Source organism: Pteropus medius, unplaced genomic scaffold (genome assembly GCF_902729225.1).
Source record: "Pteropus medius unplaced genomic scaffold, Ma_sr-lr_union100, whole genome shotgun sequence".
Classification (NCBI taxonomy): domain Eukaryota; kingdom Metazoa; phylum Chordata; class Mammalia; order Chiroptera; family Pteropodidae; genus Pteropus; species Pteropus medius.
In genome coordinates this window covers 8,976,945-9,004,496 of record NW_024352786.1, presented here as the reverse complement: position 1 = coordinate 9,004,496, position 27,552 = coordinate 8,976,945, and the positions used below count along the sequence as shown (strand labels likewise).

The following is a 27,552-nucleotide window of genomic DNA, read 5'->3' as shown; positions in this document are numbered from 1 at the left end:
AGACCCAGCACTGTGCAAGCCCCTAGTTGAGATGAAGATACTTTCACAAACTATAATTACTCTGTGTGTAAAAGCTTTGTTTTTCTCAATGCGAAAGCAGTCCGAAGATTTTTAATTGTTCTATGATTCTCATTTCAGGCACTTAAACACTTCCTGAAATGTCCAAGCTCAGAAGATAATGCAGCAATAGAAATGGCAATTGAAACTGTAAGTAAACTGTAATGACACTTTCAAGAACGTCAATGTTTTAAAAAACTTTCGAAGTAACTTCCAAACATACACACAAGTACTGTTATACAGTATAACAAACTCCCATGTACCTGTCATCTAACTTCAGTAACTGTCAATGCACGGCCAACCTTATTTTATTCATATTGTCACTCTCTTTTCCTATATCATTTTAAAACAAATCGCAGATATTATTCTCTAAGTGTCATAGTCACTTAGGTTAAGAAAGTTTTTATTAAAACATCCAAGAAGTATATTCTCTGTCTGAAAAAAAGTACAGCATTTTGATATAGCAACTTCAAAACGCTGCAGTTCCTAAGGATGGATTTTTATTAATGGCGACTCTAAATGAATAGAAGACCCTGAGCTTATGTTTCAGGCCCTTGACTATAGATAGATATTTTTACAGTTTTAAATTCTTTTTCCTTAGCAGATTATTTGTCCTTTCACCCGCTATAAAAAGGTTTAAGATTTGAATTTACTGTTTTCTTTCTCTTCCTGAAAGGTTGGTCAGGCCAAAGATGAACTGTTGACCAGTCAACTGATAGATCACCTTATGGGAGAGAGCGATGGGATGCCTAAGGTACTAAAAATGTTTTCTTCACTTGGAGTTTTAGCTATCTTAGTTATGTTTTTACTTTTATTCTGTCATGCTTTTACCTGTTGTGGATTTTGTATCATAGATTTGTAAAATTTTCTCTCTGAATGTAGCCTTAGGTCATCTAGACAGACCATGCATTTTAGAGGATATTGTGTACATTCTGTCTTTGAAATAAGCATTGCCACCTGTGAAATAGCCATGTCTCTCTAGATACCAATCCTCACCACCCACAATTTTTCTCAGATATTATAGAGTTTTATTTAGTTTAGGAACTATGAAAACTGATTATTAGAACTATGATTTAGCACTAATTCCTAAAAATTAGTATACTTTGTTCATACTTCAAAAGTTATGGGAATTAATAAAAACCATATTTAGCATAAAAGTAACTCAATAGAAATGTAAAGTATAAATAAATCAGTAAGAACATACTTTCAAAATATGTGACTGTCTTGGAGTATGTGTAGAAGTTGGTCTTCTCTCAGTCCTGCTGGGGACAGACTCATATTCCTTTGAGAATGCCCCAGATCTTTTTATTCCTTTTGCTTCGTTAACTTGCCAAAGGGCAGAGGCCCTTAAACTGTTCCAAACCACCTCACCTTACGTCTACTTATTGTATTAATCAAGAAGCATCACCAAGCATGAAATCGTCTAGTGTTAAAAGAGAATAGGAATAGAAAATGGTAAAAGGCCAAAGAAAATTTTATAGGCTAGAGAAATTTATACAGGTATAAAATGTTTTGAGATTTTGCTAAGTTGGCACATTATATAAGGAAACAGTTCATTTTCAAGCACATGAGAGGTAGGGAGTAAATTAGGGACAAAGATGTACCCGAAGCCAGATTATGGGGGGTTCACATCCCGGCCCTGCAGGGATCCTGTTGTGTTTCAGTTTCTCATCAGTGAAATTAGTACATTATCATGCCTTCCTCCCAAAGAGGGTATGAGGACTTAAACAGGTTGTATTTCTCAAGTATTTAGACTACCACCAGGCACATATTAAACTAAATATTTGATAAACTAATTGCGTTATTCATTGAGTTTTTAAAACCCAGTGAATATCAAACCTCAGCTACTGGAAAGCAAATGTGATTCTAACTGATATGCAAAATTATAGGTGTTTCTCCCCTTAGCTAAGGTTGAAAGTAATGGTTCTGTGATGGTTTGTATGTCAGGATGCCAAGTACCTGTTCCGCTTGTACATGGCCCTGAAACAATACCGAGAAGCCGGCCGGACGGCCATTATCATTGCCAGAGAAGAGCAGTCTGCAGGTAGGTCCCTAACGTTCATGTTTTTCTCCCTAAAAGTAGCAGAATCAAGCTCGCAAACCCTTCTCCACCCAGGGGAGAGTAGCCCATTTCTAACCTAGGTTTGCTTTGAACCCAGGAGACCAGGGAGATGACTGTTTCAGGGTTTCAGAGAAGTAAAATAACATCACAGGGGAATATTGAACAACTGCACTGAGGCTTGCTCTTGTCAGGTGCCATCTCCTCTGCTCCTTCAGGGCCTCAGTTCTGTCTCCTGGACGACTGTTCCACCCCCTCAGCACACAGCCTCCTACACTCGCACAACGCTCTTTCCATCCCATGTATTTGACCTTAACAATATAAAAGACGTTAGATGGAAGATGAGGTGGTATTATTATTGACCTAGTTATTGATAATGTGCAGGGACTACTTATAGAATCTCCAGAATGCTTGTGTCTACTTACATGCTCTGGAGATATTTATTGGCTAAATCAGAGAATTAGTCTGGTATCTTCCCTAATTTTTATAAGCTGATTCTTTTAGATGTTTGTAAATATGGAACATAATTTTAGAAAATATGGAATTAAATAAGTGATTACTTTATTCAGCTTTACACCTACTGACTGTCAGATTCATGCTAGGAACTCAGGATTCAGAGAACTGAGCCACAGTTCCATTCTCAATGACTCATGATTTAGTAGGAGAGATAGAAAGCAGATTCAGAGTTATATGGGGGTGATGGTGTCAGAATAGGAAGAAGCATTAAAAGGGCATCAGGAGAGGGGACAGTTGGAGGATGGAGATGAGAGAAGGTAACAAAAACCTCAGCTGAGTTTTGAAAGGATGAGATAGCAGGAGATGAGGGGAAAAGGGGTGCATTGGGAGAGTAAGAGCATGTGAGAACACACATGGGATGCTGGGGCATTGACCTTGACTGAGCAGGAGGGGAGGGCACAGATAAGGTTGGAACAGTTAGCAGAGGCAGATCCTGAAGGATTTAAGTCTTCTGCTTAGGAATTTGCACTTGGGGGCAGTTTATGTAGGGGTGTAACCTTGAAGTTTTGGGGTGTGGGGTGAGGCTTGAGACTTTTATAAGAGTACTGATATCAAAACGAAGGCAGATAAAAATCTCAGAAGGAATATGGACTAATACACTACTGCAGAGAGAGAGGAAAAGACACATTAACTGGGGCCAGGAAGAGAGGCTGAATTTGGGAGACTTAGAAGGTAGACTCAGAACTCAATGACTCATTGGACTTTGGGTCCAGGTGGGTTCCCTGAGAAAGAGTGAGACGAGATGATGACACCACCATTTTCTTCTTGAGGGACTGGCTGGATATTAGTACTATCAAATATAATAGGAAAAACTACTAAGCTTATGTAAGAAATTATTAGGATATTGTTAATAACATCATTAAGCTGTTTGTAAAATGAGGGCCCACTGAAAGTCGTTAGAATTCATCCTTCCCAATAATGTCATTTGTACCACCTTTTTTTCAAGGAAACTATCGGAATGCACATGATGTTCTCTTCAGTATGTATGCAGAACTTAAATCCCAGAAGATCAAAATTCCCTCTGAGATGGCCACCAACCTCATGATTCTGCACAGTTACATACTAGTTAAGGTGAGGCCCTTTGAATGACTTGGGGTATAACCTGCCAGGTGTGTTTATCACCTGTAGAGATTTCTTCTGGGCACCTCTCCATCCACTAGAGCAATTTCCTCAATACTCTAATATTAAGTGAAAAAACCAAGATAAGAATAACTATACAATATGCTACCTTTTGTGTGCAAAAAGGCAACAAATAAGAATATATTCGTTGCAAATAAAATTAGAAATATATTAAAAACAAACCAGACTACCCAAAATAGTTTCCTAAATGAAACAAGGTGCAGTGCGGAGGAGGCAAGACACCGAACCCCAGTCAGTGGGGAAGGCGATAAGGGGGGAGCCAGTTTCTCTGTATCTTTTTATGTTGCTTTGAAGTATATAAATATATTAACTGGTCAAAAAAAAAAAAAGATTTACTGCAAACATTTTTGTTTATCCAGAACTTGCTAGTTTATTAATTCTAAGATAGTGGATTTTATACAGTTTCACCAATTAAAAAAATTTTTTATCGAGGTATTATTGACATATAACATATTGATTTCAGGTGTACACCACGATTCAATATTTGTATACATTGCGAAATGATCACCACACTAAGTCTAGTTACCATCCATCCCTATACAAAGTTAATCTTTAGGATTTATTCTCTTGGCAACTTTCAAGTGTGCTCTACAACACCATTAACCATAATCACCACGCTGTACATTACCCATGACTTCTTTTATAACTGGAAGTTTGTACTCTTGACCCCCTTCACCTGTTTTGTCATGCCCCAACCCCCTCCCCTCTGGCAACCACTATTCTGTTCCCTGTTTCTGATTTTGGTTTTGTTTTTTAGATTCCACATGGAAGTGAAATCATATGGTATTTCTTTCTCTGACTTATTTCACTTAACATAATACCCTCTGGGTCCATCTGTGTTGTCTCAAATGGCAAGATTTCCCATTTTTATGGCTGAGTAGTATTCCTGTGTGTGTGTGTGTGTGTGTGTGTGTGTGTGTGTGTGTACACGTACATATATATACACACACCACATCTTTATCCATTCATCCATCAATGGACACTTAGGTTATTTCCCTATCTTGGCTATTGAAATATTGCTGCAACGAACATAGGGATGCATATATTTTTTCAAATTAGTGTTTTCTTTTCTTTGGATAAATACCCAGAAGTAGAATTGCTGGATCGAAAAGTGGTTCTATTTTTAATTTTGGGGGAATCTCCATACTGTTTTCCATAGTGGCTATACCAATTTATATTCCTACCAGTAGTGCATGAGGGTCTCCTTTATTCTTGTTGTCTTTTTGATAATAGCCATTCTAACAGGTGCAAGGTGATATCTTATTGAAGTTTTCATTTGCATTTTCCTCATGATTAGTTGTGCTGAACATCTTTCCATGTGCCTGTTGACCATCTGTATGTCCTCTTAAATTCCACCATTTTTAATACGATTTAGTTTTCATCTGAATATAAAAATAGAGTCACTGAGAAAACTTAGAGAACATAGAAAAGTATAATGAAAACATAATTTATCCTTTAAGTCCATCACTCTGATATAATAGTTAACACTGTGTTGTATGTAGCTTTCATATTTGTATAAATGCATGCGTGTACTTTTTTTTTACTAGAGTAGGATTATATTTATGTCCAGTTGTCTATTGTTTTTAATCAGTGATTTTAAATAAGAACAAAATAGAGCATGCAAACTTTAAATACCTGTATGTACAATTTACATAAATGTTGTGTATGCTATACACATATCTTTGTAAAGATATAGGCAGACTCCAACTTAAGTATTTTTCTAAATTTTCACTTGTGTCAAAGTATATCTCCCCGTATTAATGCTAAATTGGTTTTTAGGCCAGTCCACAAGAGCTTATTTAACTTTGAAGTACCCAGCATAGTCATGTAATGAATGATTTAGACCCTAATTATCATTTATAGTAGCACTGCCCAGAATTTTCTGTAGGGATATAAGTGTTCTGTATCTGCGCTGCCCAATATGGCAGCCACTAGTCTAGCTGTGGAGCACTTGAAATACAGCTAGTGCAACCGATAAACTGAATTTTTTAATTTATGTAATTTTAATTTGTAATTTAAATAGCTATATGTGGCTAGTGGCTACCATATTAGACCACATGGATCTGTAACACTGATTATAAGGGAAAACTTAGGATTCCAGCTGGCAACCCCCCAGAGTACATTTCCCTTCAGAGCAGCAGGACCCCCTTTCATAAGGAAAGCAGTAGAAAGCGGGAGAGAGGTCTTTCTCAGCTTCAGACAGGAGTGGTGATGCCCTGTCCTAGAGGCACAGAACCAGCAAAATGGGAGTCTTTAGAGGTAGAGGGGAGGATGGAAAGTTGGTGGAAGAGGACACCCTCCAGGACCAGGGCTTTCTACATTCACAGGCCATAGGGGTGGTTCTCAAATCTTTTTCTTTCGCTCTGGCCCCAAGAGCTCACCTGTCACTCCCATCAAGCCAGACACCCTCTTCCCTTCCCACTGAAGAGCACCCTTATGACTTTTCCCTTCAGCTCTACTCTCTTATGTAAGCACCGTACACTTTCAAGAATTTCTAGGATTTTTAACTGCTTGAGATATTAAAAGAGAAACAGACCCTATTAAGATGCAAAAATGTCACATGCATCTTTAACCCAAGAACTCAAGGGAACTCGAGACTCGGCTTTGGTGGATGCTTCTTCCCCAGAGCTGGGATGGGTACTTTGGCTAAAGAACAGCCTGGGACCTTTTGGGTGTAGATGACTGAGCTGGGCAATCTGAGACCCAGGGAGTCAGTGGAGGGTGAGGGAGAATAAGCAGCCAGGTTTCCCCCCCTCTTTAGATTTGGTTAATATTTATTATGTTGCAGTGCTCAGTATATTACACACCATTTGCTCAGACCTGATGCCTGGGAGTCATTCTGTACTCCCCCTCACATTGTCACCAAACGTCATCAGTTCTGACTCCCAGTCTGTGCACTTCTTTCCATCCTCACTGCCCCATCTTTGTAGGCTTCTTCCTCTCACCCCGATGACCATGGTGACATCAGGGCCTGGCCCTGCTGACTCTCGAGCCTCATCTCATCCTAAGTGCAACCTTTTCGTCACAGACCCCACTCACACTTACCTCACCCCAGGCCCCTCCAGCTGTTGTAGCCCTTTGGCCACAGGCAGTGCCTCCTCCTTTAAAAACACCCTCTTTCTGCCTAGCTCACTTTCAGATCTCACAACAATTTGGTACAGTTGGTACTTTTAGTCTCCCAATGCTGGCTAGTAAGAGATGGACCAGAGATTGAACTCATGTCTAGTGGTCTAAGGCAAAGTAAAAAGCAGATTGTAGAGTAGGGATGAGGCCAGCAAAGCCATGGTGCCAGGCCGCAGCTGGGAGGAGAAGTAGAGGGAGAAATCCTAGTGGCATCAGCCAAGTAAGTCTGCAAGGATCTCATGATGACCCTGTTCAGGGTCACAGTCAAGTAGTTTTAATTTGGCGGGGATAAGGCATGAATTTGGGTTAATCAAAGTCTCTAAGAATAAAATATCATTTATTTCAGATTCATGTTAAAAATGGAGACCATATGAAAGGGGCACGTATGCTCATTCGGGTAGCCAACAACATTAGCAAATTTCCATCACGTAAGTATTGTCTGAGAAGAGCCTATTACCCCATTTCTGCATTATTTTAGCATTGTAAGATCTCTACTCACTAACTCTGCCAGCCACTGTTCTGTACATACAGCAACTCATTAATCCTCACAACCACCCCACGAAGTGGTAACAAGGGGTCCCCAAAACCACCCCCAGATTTGGTAATTCAGTAGGACTTACACAACTCAACATACAGTAGTGCTTAAGGCCAAGATTTATTACAGCAAAAGGATACAAAGGAAAACTGGCAAAGAGGAAAGGCACATAGGCACACAGGACACACTTAACCCTGCCAGGTGTGAGCTGTGTTGACAGCACATGTAAAATGGTGTCTCCCAGGGGACCTCGTGAGAGGCTCGGTGCCCAGGGGTTGTACTGGGGGCTGGTCACTTCGGCAACCCCAGCTTGGCAGGAAACAAGTGTCCAGGCTCCCAGAGAGCTGGCGTTCAGATAAACCACAGTCCGTCCAGAGTCCCGGTGCAGTGAGCCCCTCTGGTCAGTTCTGGAGATGGCGGAACGCCTCCAAGATCCAAGTCCCAGATGCCAGCCAAGGGCTAGCCTTTTGAGCAGATCTTTCTAAGGATGACAGTCTCAGTACTGCACTGGGTTATTATTCTTTTCCTTGTTTTACAGATAAGCAGACCGGGGCAAAAGAAGTAATACTTGCCCAAGATCACACAGTCATCTGATAAGTCTCTTAGGCCATTACCTCTGAAAAAGATCCCATTAGTCTAAAAGACATGTTGCTATAACATTCTTCAGTGAATAGATTTTGTCACATTCTATGACAGGGGTCAACAAACTTTTTCTGTAAAGGGTCAGTATTCAAATGTTTGGGGCTTTGTAGGCCATTCACTCTGTCACATTCAGCTCTGCTGTTTTGGCTTGAATGTACGTGAGCAAATGAATATGGCTGGCTGTGTTCCAACAGAACTTTTTCTGGACACTGAAAATTGGACCTCATATAATTTTCACAAAATATTCTTTTGATTTTCATAAAATCGTCACGAAATATTTTCACAAGATATTTTTTCCCCAACCATTTAAAAACGTAAAAGCCATTCTTAGCTCATGGGCAATACAAAAACGGGGCCAAGTCTCGCTCACAGGTCCTAATTCACTAATATGTTCTCTAAATTTATTCTTTTGTGTTACATGAAAAAGACTTTAAAATAATTGTGAACCAGACTGGCAAAGGGTGCAGCAGGACAGGCACTCTCATGATGGCTGGTGGGGCTGGATACTGGTGTGGCCTTTCTACAAAGCAGTCTGGCAGTTTGTGCTAAGAGTATTTTTAAAAAGCATGTTCTTTGAGCCAGCAGTTTGACTTTTGGGTTTCTGTCTTGAAGAAACAGATATATGCAGAGAGGTTAGTATATAAAGTTATTAATCTCCCTACCCGTTCGTCAGCAGCCCTGTGAAATGCAGAAACGTATGTCAGAGGTGTGGAAGGGCACACGAGGTTACCATCGAGGGAGTGCAGGGCTTGGTGGTACACGGCAAAACATGGTATAGTCAGGGGAGTTTGATGAGCGGTCAGCCTGACTCTGCTGCTGTGTCCTTTCCTCATTAAACAGGTAATCGGTTCTTAGCCAGAAAGAGCACATTTAGAGAGGTGTGATCCTGTTTTCCTCCTGACAGGGAGGGAGTCATGCCAGCAGAAGCACTGTCCTCTTTCTGCTGTTTGTATTGCAGACATTGTGCCAATCCTGACGTCTACTGTGATTGAGTGTCACAGAGCAGGCCTGAAGAATTCTGCTTTCAGCTTTGCAGCTATGCTGATGAGGCCCGAGTACCGCAACAAAATAGACGCCAAGTACAAAAAGAAGATCGAGGCAATGGTCAGGTGAGCAGTGACAGCTACTTCCACCGTCTAATGACATTGCACAAATGTATTTTCCAGAATATAGCTGCTAATGTACAGGCACAATAAGAAAATGGATTTGAGACAGCAGTCAGGATTGTATTTAGCTACCAGCAGCAGAGACCCCAACATAGCTTGAATGAATCAGGAATTATTTGATTCACATACAAGGAATTGTCATTCAGGGTTAGTGCCGCTGGGTCCTGATGCCACTAAGGACAGAGGCCTCTGTCTTCCAGCTTCGCCATCCAGAGCACAGACATTCCTTCCTCGTGGTTGCAGTGCTGCTTAGCCTTTAGCACTCCAGGCTGTCTGCTACAACTCCAGGTACCATACGCCCATTCAAGGCAGGAAGAAGTAGGGAATTTAAAGGATGAAAAGGTCTTTGCCTTTTTATGCAGGAAGGATACTACCCCCAGGAATCCATTTACATCTCACCTGCCAGTCCTCTGGCACATGGCTGCCTCTAGCTGCAAAGCATACTGCTGAGTGAAAGCAAAGTTCTGTTGGCAAGGAAGAATGGCTATTATATAAGAAGTAAACTGTCTGCCACAGAGGGGCAAACAGTGAATATTTCTTAGTGTAAGAAACTTGATAATTGTACAGCCTATTGTCAGAAGAGAGTTCATTTCTAAACCCCGTGTAGGTCCAAAGGCACATAAGGCACATCCTCACTTCAGAAAGCAGTAAGTGGCCTGGTTTCCCAAAGGAACTGGGGAAAAAGTAGCACGGGTGTTTACGGAAGGAAAAATTAATTGCAATCATGTAGTAGTACTAATTCAGTACTACTACTTGTTCAAAGTAGTGATGGCATTTGGGGTACCTGTTAGACCCACTATGCCTAGGGACCCAGGTGTACCTGAATGCTGACCAAGGCCTCAGCCAAGGGAAATGGCTGCACCAGCGATGGCAAAGGGAAGCAACACTACTTTATTGTTAGTTGGGCTTGGGACTGACCCTCAAGGCAGAGAACTCTAAGCTGGATAGGGCTACGTGGAACACTCCCTTTTTTTAAGTCTAAGTAGCTTCAAACTGAATCAGTCTAACCCAACATACCTGCCGGCATGGAGAGCGAGGTGGGGAGAAAATGCTAGAGCACATTTACCCTGACAGCTGGTGCTGTGCTGTCCTAGATGCTAGCTTGGAAAAAAAGCTAGTCATTCTCTCTCCACACAAGAGTGCTCTGTGGTCTAATATGGTATCTGCTAGCCACATGTCACTGTTTAAATTTAATTAAAATGGAGTAAAATTTAAAATTCAGTTCTGCACTCTATCCCGATTTCAAGTGCTCAAAAGCTTCATGTGGCCCACAGTTACCGTACTGGACAGCACAAGATCGCCTTTAGGACTTTGGTACACAGACAGCAGATACAGAGGAACGGCAAGCACCACTACAGTGGCACAGGACGGGAGAGAACAAGATCCACCCCTGTTTTCTGCCACTTAATGCGCCCTGAACTCCAACTCCAAACGCAATCCGTGTAAATGCTACAATCTGACCAATCCCAATTCCTCTTCCTCCTCCCTGAGCTGGAGTGTGGGTTGATGGGGAGCTTTTAAGTATTAGTCTCAGAGTCTTTGAAGTAGGTATGTTTCACATTCCTCGTTGTCTAAATAGCCTTTTCTCTGCTATCCATGTTACATGAAAGTGTTGTTTTTAAATGACATGTGATTCTTCCTCACAGGAGGCCCGATACATCTGAGACAGAAGAGGCCACAACCCCATGTCCCTTCTGTGAATTTCTTCTCCCAGAATGTGAACTCCTCTGTCCTGGATGTAAAAATAACATCCCATATTGCATTGCAACAGTAAGCTTCTTTATAATTTCCCTTTCTTTGCATTTCTATTTATAACCCATTTGAATACATGATGTCAACATTTTTTTTCACTAAATCTTAATCCCTCAAATTTCCTGCAATTTTTAGCATACAATTTTATTGTCAACAAAGTTGAAAGTTATATTCAAAGCATATGATAGTCTAAGTGAATATCTAGAAGTTACTCCAGGGCACTGTAGCACACACTTGGAGATCACATGGTCCCAGGCTTAAATCCTTTTCCTGCCACTGACTGGCTATATAACCTGGTGGAATTTGCTTTACCTTACAATTTAGATAACTGATTTTACAGAATTGAAGACTGTTCTCTTATACGTAAATCTTACAAATAAAATCTGGCTTTAGTCCTTTTGAAGCCATCTTTTTCTAGTCAATTACCTACCTATGTGAACTATCAATAATTTCATAACTTAGAGGGCTGGCTTTTAACTGTAATCCATTTATTGTAATTGAATAATAACAGGAGTTTTAATAATAAAGAATTTTACTCTTAAATGTACTGTTTCTAGGGTCGACATATGTTGAAGGATGACTGGACAGTGTGTCCACATTGCGACTTCCCTGCTCTATACTCGGAATTTAAGATGTAAGTGTGCATCGTTTCACTAGGTCACACAAGATTTATCCAGAAATAGGCCTTTCACTCAGCCACTCTATTCTGAAACCACATTTGTTCATGTTCCTAAAGATCTCTAAAGATTCAGACTGTCATCTTCGAAAAACCTTCTATGACCTTTGAAAACATTATCCTTAGAGGGGGCCTTGCATAAGACTGAATTCTTCTTAATTCTTCAACTGCATGATAAACATGTCCTAAGAGGTGTATATAGGAATAGTTTTTCACATTAGAATAACCCAAAGGAAAATACTGTATATTTAATCTATTCTGCCTTTCCTTCCCAAACAGCATGTTAAACAATGAAAGCACATGTCCTATGTGTTCAGAAAGATTAAACTCTGCTCAACTGAAAAAAATGTCAGACTGCACCCAGTACCTGCGAACAGAAGTGGAGCAGTGAGTGGAATGTGCAGGTAAGTGACAGACCATCCACCACTGTCTCGGGGCACAAGAGTCCACAGAGTCAACACAGCTTCTCAGTTTATACTCATTGCCTTTTTGTGCATCGTGTCACTTGTCAGAACAAAACCTTTGATTTTCTTTTTTTTAATGCTAATATGCAGGTCGTACAGTCTCCATAGTGACAAAGATTTGACCAAGCAGCATCATGGATTCCAACTAGACTATATTTTGTCACTAAATGTTTGGTAGACTTCACCAGTGAAGCCACCTGGTCCTGGACCGTTGTAGGGAGGTTTGTGGTTAACAGTTCAATCTCCTTGCTGGTAATTTGTCTATTCAGATTTTTTTTTTCATGATTCAGTCTCAGTTACTTGTATGTTTCTAGAAATTAATCCATCCCTTTTAGGTTGTCCAATATTTTGGCATATAATTGTTCATAGTAGTTTTTTATGATCCTTTGTATTTCTGTTGTATCAGTTGTAATGTCTCTTCTTTCACTTCTGATTTTGAGTCCTTGTTTTCTAAAGGTTTGTCTATTTTGCTTAGGAAAAAGCAGCTCTTAGCTTCATTGATCTTTTTTAGTCTCTTTCAGTTATTTCTGCTGATCTTTATCTCCTTCCTTATAGTACCTTTGAGCTTAGCTCTTTCATCTTTTTCTAGTTCTTTGAGGTATAAAGTTACGTCATTTGAGATCTTGTGTCGTAACATAGGCATTTACCACTATGATTTTTTGTGTATACCAAAAGTTTTGGTATGTTGCATTTCCATTTCCATTTGTCTCAAGGTATTTCTCTTTGGATTTTTTCTTTGACTCATTGGTTTGTTCACTGGCATGCTGTTAAGTCATATTTTTCAGTTTTCTTATGATTTTTAGTTTCATACCACTGTGGTCAGGAAAGATGCTTGATAAGATTTCAGTCTTCTTAAACTTAGTAAGACTGGTTTTGTGGCCTAACCTATAATCTATCCTGGAAGATGTTTCACGAATGCTGGAAAAGAATGCATATTCTGCAACTTTTAAATGGACTGTTCTCTAAATGTTATGTCTATCTGGTCTAATGTGTCATTTACATCCAATATTTCCTTTTTTTTCTGTCTGGATGATCTATCCATTGCTGAAAGTGGGGTACTGGGTATTGTATTGCTATTTCTCCTTTTTTAGGTGTTTCTATGTTGGGATTCCTCTTGTGGATTGACCCGTTTATCATTATATAATGACCCGCTTTGTCTCTTATTATGGTCTTTTAGTCTTTTTTTTTTTTTCTGATATAAGTAGAGCGACTCCTGCTTTCTCTTAATTTCTATTACCATGGAATATCTTTTCCCATGGTATCCTTCACTTTCAGTCTTTGTGTGTCCTTAAACTCAGCGATTATCTTATAGGCAGTATATAGTTGGATATTGTTTTTTTATCCATTCAGACACTGTCTTTTGATCATAAAATTTAGTCCATTTATCAGTAGGTATAGACTTACTGATATTTTGTTGTTTTCTGGCTGTTTTGTAATTCCGCTATTCCTTTCTTCTCTTGCTCTCTTTCTTCGTGATCTGATGATTTTCTGAGGTAAGGGTATCCTTAGATTCCTTTCTCTTTTGCGTTATCTACTATATTGGTTTTTACTTTGTGGATACCATGAGGCTTACATGAAACATAAGTCTCTTCTAAGTTAATAAGAACTTAAGTTCAAGTGCATTCTAAAGTCATATTTTAACTCTCTCCTCCTATATATACTTTTTGGGTTGTCACAAATTATTGTAGTTATTTTTACTATTTTTGTCTTTTAACGTACATACTAGATTTATGTGATTAACCCACAACCATTACATTAGGTTATTCTGAATTTATATATTTACCTTTACCATTGAGATTTACACTTTCACCTTTTTGTTATTAATTAGTGCTCTTTTGTTTCAGCTCTTAACATTTCTTGTAAAGTTAGTCTAGTAGTGATGAACTCCTTTAGTCCTTCTGTGTCTGGAAGAGTCTTTCCCTTTCAGTTTTGAAAGACAGCTCTGTCAGGCAGAGTATTCTTGGTTGGCAGGTTTTTATTCTTTCAGTACTTGAACATATTGTGCAACTTTTCTGGCTTGCAAAGTTTCCGCTGAAAAATCTGATAAGTCATATGTGCTTGTGTGGAATCCCTTGTATTTAACAAGTTTTCTTTTGCTGCTTGTAACATTCTCTGTCGTTGACTTTTGGCAATTTAATAAATAATGTGTCTCAGTGTAGGTTTCTTTCAGTTCATCTTATTTGGAACTCTCTGGCTTCCTGGATCTTGATGTCTTTTTCCTTCTCTAGGTCAGGGAAGCTTTCAGCCATTAATTCTTAAAGTAAGTTTTCTGCCCCTTTCTCTCTCTCTCCTCCTTTGGTAACTGTATAATGCAAATATTGGTCTGCTTGATATTGTAATCTTTCATTTCTTTTCTTGCTATGATTAGATGAATTCCACTTCCCTCTCTTCGAGTTTGCTAATCTTCTGTATCATCTAGTCTGCTATTGTATTCTTAAACTCTGTGATTTGTTTACTTATATTTTCTGTTGCTTTATTGAAATTCGCACTTTGTTCACGCATTGTTCTCCTGACCTCGTGCGCATCTTTGACAATTAATTTGAATTCTTTATCAGGTAAATCACTTCCTTCCATTTCATTAAGCTAGTTTTATGAGGTTTTATCTTGTTATTTCATCTGAAACATATTCCTTTTTTCTTCATTTTTCTTGATTCTGTGTTGGCATGTAAGCATTAGATAAAAGTCACCTCTCCCAGTCTTGGCATGGTCACCTGTAAGGAATGAACCTTTTCAATCCTGCCCTAGCTCTTGGTTGTCTCCCAAACGTTTGTGATTGTCTTAATTAATAGTCTTCTTTGTTCTTGTGGCTCAGTAGCTGGAGGTATACCAAGCCGTCAGTGTCCCAAATGGGACAATCTAAGCCCCTAAATGCAGGCTGAATGAAAACTTAGGTCACAGCTATGTCAGCCTCTCCTACTCCTTTCAATGTAGGTTTTTTTCTCATTCACCTGATGTGTAGGTGTCGCTTGGCTAGATTCCCTAGAGGGAATTGTTCTATATGTAGCTATAGATTCGCTGTGGGAGAAGGTAATTCAGGTGCCTCCTATGTTGCCGTCCTGAACCAGAATCTATCTTCACTGTTTCTGTGGGTCAGTAGTGTAAGCCTGGTTTGGCTGAGTCTTCTGTTCAGGGTCTCACAGGCTGCAGTTGGTTGGAGCTGCAGTCTCATCTGAGGTTGTCCTCAGCTTGTTTGTTGGCAGAATTCTAGTCTTTATGGGCAGAGAAATGAAGCCCTGAGTTCCTACGGGCAGCCCTCGGTTTCCTGATAACGAGGTGTTCCCTCAAACACAGAGCTGTGCTGTTTCAAGTCCAGCATAAAAGAGTCTCTTGCAAGCCAGTGAAGTTCAAGGAATGAATGGAGCTTAGATGCAGATTTGGGGGCAATCCCTTTTCCAGGACATTCCTCACATTTCAGTAGTTCTCGCAGCCTCAGGCTCTGTTCTCGTCAAGCTAGTGAGACTGTGACTTCACTCCAGGTCCTAACCATTCCATGCCTCATGGACTTGCCCTCAGGTGAAAAGCTATATAAAGATCTTACCCAGTGGAATTCTTTTCTTTCAAGAATTGACATCTAATATCTACCTGCTTTTGGTCACTCTAGATGGTTATAAACGGAGAGGATATTACTTGTGGGAGGATTAATTTGCAACTCTACCACTTCCAAAAGTAGAACTTCATTTGTTTTTAATAATCCTACATAGACTCTGGAATCTGTTCCTGCATTAAAGTAGAGCCTTAGACCATGGTATCATAGCTACTTGCAGATATGCCTCAGTGAGTTGATTATGCACAACCTTTTGCAAAAGTCGCTATAAGTATCTTATTATACAATGACTATTGGTTGAAGCTATTGTTCAGAATCCTTTTAGACAAGAAACCTTTAACAGTCATTTAGTTTCCAGAAAGTTGTTTCTCTACTTTGCATTTCCTCATTCTTCCCAATAAGGTGGCTGTTATCCTCCTCACTTTATAGTAGGGGTTCAACAGCTTGCTCACAGTTTTAGTCAGTTGCAAGGCCAAGACTGAAACTCCACGCTGCTTACAAACTGAAGATTTCTAGTGATCCTGCTCCACAGTCCAGAAATGAGCAAAAAATTCTTTGTATGCTTGGCTTTATTACTGAATGCCGGTTGTTACTTGAAACCCTTCTAAAGCCATGTGGGGGTTTTTTTTTTTTTTCGTCCCTTCTAGATAATGTTCCTGAGAAGACAGCATTTTCCACAGGAAGCTGGGTTTCTATCCCTGTGGATTTAGAGATGGTTCTTCTTGGATACAGAAGAAAAAGCAAAGGTGACCTTTCCAGGTTGCCAACTTTCAACTTCTGTATAGTGACAAAATGGTAACATATACCAGTGCTGTTCATTACACTTTGTATATTTCCTCTTCAAAGTCTTACATATTATATGCTGTGCACTGTTAATAGTAACCTATAACATAATTGTAAATATTCATCTTTTTTGATAACTTTTATATTTTGAAATATCTCCTTTAAAATAAAATTAACTAGATATTTGTAATGTTTTTTCTGGATTTGGACACAGGAAGGTAGCTTTGAAGCACAGTGTGTGTCTGGGCAACACAGATGTTAACAGTGTTAAAAGTCTGAAATGAGGAGCTTACACAAATCAAGGCTCTTCAGCAGAATCAGCCCTAGAATAAAAACACCAAAAATCACTAAAATCATATATCTGAAAGAATGAAACTACAAACTTATAGTCCTTATATAGTCCTGAGTCATTACACTGCATACTATGGAATTCCTGTCACAAAATTAAATCATTTGACTTTCCTTGAAGACATACATTATTCCCCATATCACACACATCTCACACACAACATGCTTTTCCCACACCAGTACATGCTTCCTTGCCATACAAGGCCAATGTCACCAAAGTCTGAGCAGCTGAGAAATGAGTAATGTGGCCTAACTTTGAATGTATCAGATGACACAATTTTATAGTATGGCCAGCAGCAGCATCCTGAGCACTGCAGAGGTACCTACAAGCCTAGGTTAGACTCTTAAAGTGCCAATAATGTTTCACAGCGTCTGAGTATCCACATGCATGATGCCTCCAGGTTTATGATCTGTTCTTTCCTCCCAAAGGCTAGCTATGGAACAGGTGATATAATACAAACCATTAGCATTAAACCTACCCATAGTCCCCCTGTTCTTTTGTAATCACTATAAGGATGATATAAGGATTTAGGAATAAGAGCTGCAGGTACTGGGGATCTGCAAGGGTAAGTACATTTTATTTGGGGAGTTATAGGCCTTAGACATTTACTCATGTGCCTAATTGTACTAGAACTTATTTAGGAAGATACTTTGTTAATGAACTGCTGGAATTTAACAAGATGCAGGATATAGTAATTTGTTATAATTACAATGGCCAAAATTCAGTGGGTCTCAAAAAAAGCAAGTATGCAGTTTTATGCTGCAAAGATAATGTGTGGCTCCAATAAGGATCTATTGGTCACTCCAATAAAGATTCAGTCCTAATACAGACCCTTTAGATTCACATCCAAACTGCTATGGAACCACCAACTCCTAGTCAGTATTAACCTCAGCCACACACCTCATGGTCATGAGGGCTTCAACGAGAAATCAAACAGACCCATGTTGTCCTCATTTTAAAGAGCATATTTACAATCTGTAATTATAAAAGAAATTTATCTTATACAAATTATGCCAATTATGTATGTAGAGCATTTATAATTAAAATCATAATGAACAAGTACAGGCCACTAATTGTTCTGGCTGCAAGGATATTATAGTTCCTTTCCTGGGGAGTACAGAGCAAGTAGGCAGGCATGACTTGCATATCCAAAAGCAATCGAAATGGAAGAAAATGCATAAGAAACTCATGCTCACCCCACTGGTGAGGTGAGGCAGTCGTCAATCAAGAAAATCTTCACTGAAGCAGCAGTTTCAAGCGCGAACTTTAACAAAGAGAGGCATGGCTCACTAGGCAAGGGCTGAAGGCAATAAAGTTAATCTAAATGAAAGACATTTTTCACATGGTAAATACACTTTAAACGTCCTAAAAACTTTGTCTCACCTCCCAAACAAGATTCTCAGTTCCTTAAAGGCAGGGAATAGTACCCTGCTTTTATATTCCTTTTAGCACATACCTCTGAGCATTTACTAACAAAATTAAAAAATAGCTAGACACCTAAATTCCAGGCTAGTTTCAAAGCCTCAGGGTCACTCAACAAGTACGGTTACAATCTAAAGTTCCAGTAGGGTTTGTAGAATCTGTCGCAGGACAGAAGTGGATCTCTCAGGGACAAAGTAAATAAAAGTGTTCATTTTGTCCCAAGCTAGAGTGAGACTAAGAGTCTGACCTAGCAGAGGCTTGAGGCTCTGGAAGGATAAGAATGGTTTGTACCTCTTCACATACCCTCTGGTAATAACAAAGAGACCTCATCCCGAAATTCTATTCACCGCACTCACAGCCTTCACAGCTGTAATGAAGATGGAAATTAAGAGTTCTTACTCTTCAAGAGCCAAAGTTATAGTTCACGTTTTTTCATCCAGTATTCGCATATTAAAAAGGAAAGTTACATACCAACATAATACTCTGCTGTAAAAGATGACGACCTTAAGATTTTGTACATGTATCATGTGGAACATTTTTATTCCTAATTAAATTGTGCAAGATATTTGACAATGTATAAAGAATATCCAGTTCTAGGTGATGACTGTTTTGTATTATGATTTATTTACAAAATTTCACCAATAGTAACTACCTTAAAAAAATCAGCATTGGTCCTAAAAAGGCCATTAGGAAAAACTGTAAAGCTTACAAAAGTTGCCTTAGTACCACTGTTCCAGGTATATTATTGTTCAAAGAAAATCTGATTCCAAAGCCCATACGTAGTTTTTAGTTCTGGTTATACAGTCATTCTGAAGCACAATCTAATTAGATTGACAGAGGACAGTGGAGGACCCAAGCAGTCCTATCGACCTCTATAAGAGGTGTACATCAGCCTACTGGTTACATCCTTCTAGCTGTACCACCATTTATAATGGGACCACTCGGTCGCCCCATTATCCTAAAATATGGTTCCTTAGGGGTAAAACATTCTCTAGACCAGCTAGACTGGTCAGCAGGGTGAGTAAAAAGAGACTGACAGTAGTGAAAAATGGTTTCATTTCTTTGAACTTTTTCCTTTTCCTTTTCTGGACTCCTTATCTTTCTCTGATTTTGAAGACTTTGAAGATTTTGTCTTTTTCTGTTGGGGAGGGAAAAATGCACAAAACAGTTAATAGCTGTGTTTATAAGTAAATGAAGTAAATTCATTTCTGCAATAAATCAATTATTTACCTATAACTTAAGAAGAAAGGTTGCAAGCATCTAGATCCTGAACTACTGCTACCCTCAATGAGCTTACTTTCAAGAAATAACTGGGCTAGCTGTAGCCTTTAACAGATAGCAGTAAAAGCAGAAAAGCTATTTAGAATCTAGAACCGAGATATATTCCTCCTATGTATGCAGCTTCTTGGATTTAGAACATACATATATTTGGGAAAGACAAACAAGGAATAATTTACAAACAGAGTAATGTTTTCATGATGAATTTCCTTTCAGTTGCAGATTAGAGAGTCTAAACACATGCAGTTTGAGAAGAAAGAGGGAAGGAGGCAATCTATGTCTACACAAGACTAGAAAAAGCTATACTGGTGAAGGCCACTATTCCTACCCCTACATATACAAAACAGAAATAAGGGGCAAGAATGACACACTCACGATAGAGGGTGATACAGACTACATTGCCAGGCCTCAGCCAATGGCAAATGGTGAGCTGATGCCATCAATGATTTTAATATCAAGAGCCAAGGATGTTTTGCTCTGAGAAACTTCTATAGGCAGTTCAATGGCTATAGCAAAACACAAATAACAGAAGGGAGAAATGGTTTCACTGAAAATGATTATGCTGTGAAAATGTGTATCTATGGGTAAAACACACACCAATGACCAAATAAAAATTGTACTTTTTCTAACAGTACATGCCATCAATATGATGGCCTATTTTCTTGCTATTTGGCTCTTCCACTATTATAAGAAGCTGATTGTTTATAAAAATAAAATCCATACCTTCTCAACTTCAACTGTGATGAACAAAAAAACTTAAAAGTATTTTCACAGCTTACTCAGCTATTTGCTAAACAGGGCCTGAGTAATTTCTGAAGGCAAGTTATACACAAGAAAAGATAAACTATTTTGAGGGAGTATCATAGCTTCTTGCTGTAGCTTAAGATACTACCTTGATCATAGCATCAGTTTCCGTAGTGTCTTGATCTTTCTCATCAGACTGAGAGTCATCTTCATTTAACTCTTCGTTATATTCAGAATCCAGTGCTGGGCCTGTGCTGTGTCTTGATGTCTTTACTGCCTGAAGTGAATACGGAGTAAGGTGGATTTCCTTATTGTAAGCTCTTGTAAAGGCAGCTTTCACCTAAAGGAAAGAAACAGAGGGAGTTTTTTAAAAAGCTAAAAGAACCCTCTGAACTCTGTAGGTCTAAAGGCTTTTTGAGAGATCTGGGAAGCCCCTTGAAATTGTTCACAAAATATTTATGCATATACGTGTTAAGTGTATATATATATATATATATATATATGCATTTTTCTGTGAAGTTCCATATTTTTTATGATATTCTAACAGAGCCCATGACTAAATAAATAATCAGTGTTTGGAAACTTTGGCATTTTTACTTATTGAGTGCTCTCTGCAGTTCTACAAATGAATAAGCAGTTAGTGAATCAATAAATCAAAAAGGCTCACAATAAGGTACAAGTTAAAGTTGGCCTTTAATTACCCACAAAATACATAAATTGCCTTTACAATAATAATAGTGGTTACTTCGACATACTAAGAAACTTGAAAACCCTTAACATCGAGCTTCTAATTGCAGAATTAATCCATGAATTCCAACTATGGATGTCTCGTGAGAGAATTTACCCATAACCACAGGTCAAAATTCTAGAGAAGGCAAGCCACAGAGAATGTCTTCTAAAACAGCATCAAATAAACAGGCTCAAGAGTGAGGTATTAGATACTACATATTCATGTTATGTCACTTCGTTCATACTCATTATATAAAGAAAGTAGGGGATACGTTATTACATAATAGATTGTCCAACTGGAATAAATGCTAAATTCACAGATTAGGCAGTCTAAGTATAAAAATCCTCAGCCAGTAAACACTTCTTTTTCTAATGCAATACGTCCACACCTCACTTTAACTTCCCCAGTCTCATCCGCCCACCTTTACTTATAAGAAATACATTTAAATTTTTGTCCTCAGACTTCATGTCTTACTTTTCCACTCAACATAAAGATAAACATACAAATTGCAAAGTCAAATCCAGAAGTCTTTTCTTAATATTGTACTCAAATAGTATATTTGGAAAGTATAGGCCATAAAGAAGCACTGAAGAAAAAACAAACCTTTTAAAGCATGTCAAACACCTCTGAGGGACTCCTGGTACAAACCTGGTAATTACGAAGTGATGGAGAACCAGTGCATCACACAACTTACCTTGGGATCCAGCTTGGAGAAGGGGCTAGGTTTGCCTCCCCAGCTGCTAATTTCCATGATATTCTCAAAGTCTTCTTTCATCAAATAATATGCGTCCATAAGAGCAACAACATCCTGTACTCCTTCAACCCCTTGTGAGATCAAGGGCTGTACAAGTACATCCCTTATATGTGACAGATAATCCATATTGATAGTCCTTTTGCTGGAGTAAGTTCTTAAACCAAAACAAGAGATATACCTGAAGTCAATGGCAAACTACCGCCAACTCAAATCATAGTGTGAGTAACACTGAGTGAATCAGATGGAGCACAATCAGTTTTAATAATGCTCAGTGGAATGCCTACTATTTCACAGTCTGGTGAATGGAAAGCTAGCGATGCCCGACCAGGATAATGGACACACACCAACGTGCTCCAAGAGAATCTTCTACTTACCCAGATCAGAGAATGAAAAACACAAATGTAGGTTCTGCATCCATCCTCCTCCTAAGGCCCAGCAACAATAGTGTTTCTGTGCTCATAATTCTTAACAGCCAAAGATTACTCACGTCAAGTTACAAACAGTAAAAGCATCTGTAAAATGCAGTGAGATTTCCTACTTCAGGTGCCATGGCTACTTTCTACACGAGGGTCTATACCGTCTTTTGGTCTCTGATTATGACATACAAATATGAATGCTTCCCTCATATTTCCTAATACTGTTACTCTGAAATTTTTAGTTCTAGAGCAGGGTTTTCCCCAAATCTAAGAAAACTGCAGAGAATGTTCCTGAAGAATCACAAGGTGGTCCACACTGGCCAGGGGCAAACCTAGGAGAACAGTCTTTGATCTGCTGAGAACTAGCATGTTATCGTGAAATGACTTTTCTTTCTCCTTAAACGCTGTCACTTAAAGACAAAATTGCCAAACGAGACAATATTTGCAATGCTACCACCTTAAATCTTTCCAACTCAGGTGCTTCCATCTTCAAACCATGCAATTCTGTGTACGTGTACTTCAAACAAGACTCAAAAGCTGTTGGTTTTAGAACCCACATTAAAATCAGAAATGGAAAGTCCCTTTAAGTTACCTGTGGGTCCCGCTCCTGCCATCAGCTAGTTGAATGTCTGAATCATAACCCACAATGTTCTCCTGATCAGAAATCTAGAACTTTGCTCCATAATTGTTTTATTACCTAGACAAAGAGTTCGAAAATCACTCCTATTTTAAATTCGTCCATTTCCTCTAGATTCTGTCTCCCATAGTCAAGAATACTAGGACCTGAAGACAAGTATGAGCCCATAAGCCACAGTGCCTGACAATCATGAAACCTTTTCCAAAATTATCCTCTTCTAATTTGTCACTTAACTTTACCTTCTAGTAGAATCAGACAACATTAAATCTAGAAGAGTTTAAAGGTATCATCTAATTTACCTAAATAAAGGTTAAGATTTAACCTCAGAAATCTTATAATTCCCCTAAAATTGTTTTCTGCATTAGTGCATTTGGGGAGGAATAAAGATCAAAGTTTTCAGATTCTCAAAGGCATGTTATGACCAAAAAAAGGTTAACTAATAAAAATCGTACTTCCACTTTAAAAAATAAACTAAGGACTATAAAAATTCAGTGACAATCAGGGTTTAAAAGTAGGAACATCTTAATTTACTTTAAAAATTGTGAACCTCACTATAGATGTCCTTGATAATGACAGTGTCCTGTATATGATTCATTAAGAAACATTTACTGAGCGAGTTTATGTGCTCGATGAGTAAGCCTCAGTTCCTACCACCAGAAATGTTGTCTAGTGAGAGAAGGGGGCAGACATACAAAAGGACAGCCATAAAACATGGAAGTTCAGTGCTCAAATCTATAGGAGTATAGCGGGAACATCAAAGAGGGAGAGCCCTGGGGCAGACTGATGCACATGCTCTAAAAAGCAGTGGGCAGAGGGCAGGAAAAGAGCTGAGAGACAGGTCATCAGCTTGACCAGTATAAAGAAAACAGTGGGGAAAAGCAGCCTTTTCCAGCTTCCAAAGGCTGCCTACATCCCTTAGCTCCTGGTGCCTTTTACTATCTTCAAAGCTGGCAGTGTAGCATCTTCAAATCTCTGACACTGCTGCCTCTTTTTTTTTTTAAATAAAGCCCCTTATAATTACATTGAGCCCACCCAGCTAATCCAAGATCATCTTCCCATCTCAAGATGGGAATAAATTTGTGTTGTTTTAAGCCATTAAATTTTTGTAATTTGTTACAGCGGCAACAGAAAACTAATACGAGGGTGATGATAAAAAACTCATGCCATAAGCTAGGAAGAGGGAACATAGTAAGAAGTAGAATTTACAGGAACAGAAGAAAAGAACTCAGTTCAGCTTTAAGCAAAAGTTAAGAGTGGACCAAATATTAATATTCTCTCCAGGGACCAGAAGGGGAAATAAGATTGCTTAAGTAGTTCTTCATGGGTAAAAATAAATTCCTAAAGTTGACTCAATATTTGTGTGGATGCACACATTTCTGAGTTTGTAAGCTTTTAATGAAATTGTACCAAATAACAAGAATCTTTGAATTTCCTTAAATTTCTCCAAGCATATTGTTTTTCAATCATCTGAGCGTCCACCTCCTATTATAAACTAACCTATACCCCTATCTCAAACAACTAGGTCAGTTTACTACTAGGATAGGTAAAACTAGTTTATTTATTTAAATAGCTCCCTTTTCTGATTAAATTATTCCGAAGCTGAGGTATTAAATATGCCTACTAGTAATAGGAATAGTCACAGTAACAATAATAGCCAGCCCTACCTTAGATTTTTATAGTTTTAAAATTTACCTTAAAGCTATGACACTCTAACATTTGGCTTTACTCTCCAAAGTAACTTTTTAAGTGATAAAACAAGTGTTATAATGATTATGGATAATAAAACTCAGGCTCACAAAATAAAAAGAACTTATTCAGGATCATTTATCTAGTTAGCAATAAAATAAAAACTAAAATATAAATCTTTTGACTCATGCTATACTGGAGAAAGGCTAAATAAACTATACTGAGAAAATGCCAGAACTGGAGTAATACCACTTACCTGAGACTCATATGCAATGCCAGGTCCTGAACAATCCGATCGTGTTTGCCTGTAGATGAGTGCTTACCCAACCAGCTCGGGAAGCTGGGAAACTGAGTCATGTAACCCCTCATTAACTCTCCTGGAAGAACACTGGCATAAATGGCCTGAAAAAAAAAAAACAAATTGTAGCCCACGATTTAAATTCAGTACAAAGTTGATTCCCTAGCAGCTAAGTATAAAAATCCTCAGCCAGTCTCTGGAAAATGAAGCAACACCGTCCCACGTACCTAACAGTCTCTGGAAAATGAAGCAACACCGTCCCACGTACCTAACCTAACTCCAGGGCAGCCGGGCCCTTTCCTGCTGTCTCTGATCTTTGGTATGGGAAACTTGTCCCAGAGAAAACAAGTGATTATGGTAAACACCTTGGTCCAAAACATGTATGGCCCACATAGAGATCATCTTGCCAACTCATCAGCCTCAACCGAATGATCTCAATGTACCAGTTATCTCATAGATGCCAATGTTACAGAAAAGACTGTTTAAAGGAATGTGATTGTCTTTAACATAAGCTATTGATAGCATAGGTGGATCAAAGCATGGAAGGTCTAATAATTACAGAATTAACTAAACTGACACAGAAGAAAGTGAAAAATGTATCCTAGGATAGCTTCTATATTCAGGGTTTTCACTTTCTTAAAGGCTAGAATTAAATATAAATTTTGTATCTTGCTTTATACTCTCTCATAAGCATTTTTTCATATTAGATAATCTTTACAGATAATTTAAAGTTAGCATAATATTCCGGTCAAGAGGACTTACTATAATCAATCATTTTCCTATTGACATAGAGATTTTGGACATAGAGATTTTGTCCAATTTTTTGCCATTGGAACATTTTTGTGCATTAAGTTTTTTTTCTGTGTTTAATCTGACTTAAGATAAATTCTCAAAGGTACAATTATTAGGTTAAAAAAATGAACACTTTTAAAACATAAGAGAAAGAATCCTTTATATCCAGAAGGAGTCCTTCTTTTTTGTTTTCAAACAATATATGGGTAGAATTAAGAGAGTAGGCCTTTGGAAGTCCCTTGCATATTACTCAGGCCAATAATACAGTATAAATATGCAAAACTCAAATAGAACAAATAATACTCTTAATTATGAATGTCTGCAAAACTCTATTTTAAATAAAAGATATTGACCTAAATAAAGTACCCAATATTTAAGCTCCCTTTTTAGCAAGGAAGAAGAAAATCTCAATTCATGTATCAGAAGGTGGCTGCTGACCTGCCCTGGCTGAACTTCTTCAAGAAGAAGCTACTTAGTTAATCATCTAGGAGCACCAAGAACGGCCAAAAAAAAAAAAAAGGCAAAACAGAACAAACATAACTTTTGACTGACTTACATCTATCTTAGTTATAACCAAAAATCAAACCTCTCTATTTCCATATGGCCCTTTACATAAAAACATTTTGAACCACTAAAAACCAAGACTAGATTAAGAAACAAACAATAGTGACCATAGAGTGTTTTAATCTATAACGGATTATATTTTTGCCATAAGAGCCATATTATTTATTTGATATTTCAAATAACTACAGGAGCTAAAGCTACATTGTTCTCTTGAACTGAAGCAGAGTCTGTACTTTAAGGAGAGCCCTATGCTTACCTGTGTCGGCAGAAGACTCCAGTTTTGCCTACTCCGGATCTGACGGTCCACTAGGTCACCGTCACATATGCTATCTGCCGCTCTGCTTAAAAGCATCAAGTGCTTTTTCATGTCACCCCTGCAGAATAAAAACCAGTCTGCATTATACCACTGTCCACAGTGCACACCCGTCCCTCTCGATTATTTGGCCTTCCCAATGCTGGTAGGGAACTAAGTCCACCCCTCACTAGCTCTGAACACTCACCCTGCAGCTACAGGCTTCACATGTAAGTAGTTCTCCTGGACAAAGAGGGGCGCTATTGAATAATCATGAAAAAAGAGATCTGATTTGTCCACAAGTGACATGTGAGCAGTCTCTTCTCCAGTTGCAAACACTTTCCGGGCTACATCAAATGGGCCCTAAAAACAAAGGAACAGGCGCTGACAAAACCAAATGCTGGCAAAGATGTGGAGCAAGAGGAACTCTCATTGCTGGTTGGAACATAAAACTGTACAGTCAGTTTGGAAGTATGGAAGGCAGTTAGAAAGTTTCTTACAAAACTGACATACCCTTACCCCGCTATCTAGTAGTAGTGCTCCTTGATATTTACTCGAATGAATTAAAAACTTATATCACACAAAAAACCTGCACATGGATGTTTACAGCAGCTTTATTCATAACTGCCAAAACTTGGAAGCAACCAAGATGACCTTCAGTAGGAGCATGGATAAACTATAGCGCATCCAGGTAAAGGAATATTATTCAGCATTAAATGAGCTATCAAGCCATGGAGAAACTGTAAATGCATATTATTAAGTGAAAGGAGCCAATCTGAAAAGGCTACATACTGTATGATTCCAACTATATAACATGCCAAAAAGGTGAAACTTTGGAGATAGTAAAAAGATTAGTGACTGCCAAAGGATGGGGGAAAGGAGGGATGAATAGGAAGAACACAGAGGATTTTTAGAGCTGTGAAACTCTTCTATATGTTACAATGGTAGATACACGTCATTGTACATTTGTCAAAACCCATAAAATGTGCACCACTGAGAGTGAGCCTAAAATGTAAACTACAGACTTTGGGTGATAATGATGTATCAATGGAGGTTCATCGAGTGTGACAGATCTACCACTCTGTGGGGGATGCTGATAGTGGATGTTGTTGTGAATCTATAATTGCCCTTAA

At 38.6% G+C, this 27,552-nt stretch overlaps 2 protein-coding genes across 10 annotated transcripts in view; one reads left to right on the top strand and one right to left on the bottom strand.

Annotated features, from left to right (window-relative positions):
- Positions 1-16,640, top strand: part of WDR19 (WD repeat domain 19) — a 68,853-nt gene extending 52,213 nt beyond the window's left edge. Inside the window, exons 28-37 of one of the 2 annotated variants that reach the window (XM_039848736.1) lie at positions 139-207; positions 734-811; positions 2,005-2,101; positions 3,579-3,703; positions 7,242-7,323; positions 9,031-9,181; positions 10,885-11,008; positions 11,548-11,624; positions 11,946-12,070; positions 16,322-16,640. In XM_039848736.1, the coding sequence (XP_039704670.1) occupies positions 139-207; positions 734-811; positions 2,005-2,101; positions 3,579-3,703; positions 7,242-7,323; positions 9,031-9,181; positions 10,885-11,008; positions 11,548-11,624; positions 11,946-12,057 (915 nt within the window). In that variant the 3' untranslated portion in view covers positions 12,058-12,070; positions 16,322-16,640. Of the gene's footprint in view, positions 1-138; positions 208-733; positions 812-2,004; positions 2,102-3,578; positions 3,704-7,241; positions 7,324-9,030; positions 9,182-10,884; positions 11,009-11,547; positions 11,625-11,945 lie in introns of both variants that reach the window. The other variant, XM_039848737.1, reaches the window with a different exon arrangement.
- Positions 16,641-18,629: 1,989 nt separating this feature from the next.
- The window catches only part of RFC1 (replication factor C subunit 1), a 57,675-nt gene continuing 48,752 nt past the window's right edge, over positions 18,630-27,552 (bottom strand). For 6 of the 8 annotated variants that reach the window (XM_039848739.1, XM_039848740.1, XM_039848742.1 and 3 more), the window contains 6 exons: positions 26,628-26,782; positions 26,384-26,501; positions 24,730-24,875; positions 21,675-21,888; positions 20,399-20,590; positions 19,283-19,366 (listed from right to left, as the gene is read on the bottom strand). In XM_039848739.1, the coding sequence (XP_039704673.1) occupies positions 19,283-19,366; positions 20,399-20,590; positions 21,675-21,888; positions 24,730-24,875; positions 26,384-26,501; positions 26,628-26,782 (909 nt within the window). Of the gene's footprint in view, positions 19,367-20,398; positions 20,591-21,674; positions 21,889-24,729; positions 24,876-26,383; positions 26,502-26,627; positions 26,783-27,552 lie in introns of all 8 variants that reach the window. The other 2 variants (XM_039848738.1, XM_039848741.1) reach the window with 2 other exon arrangements.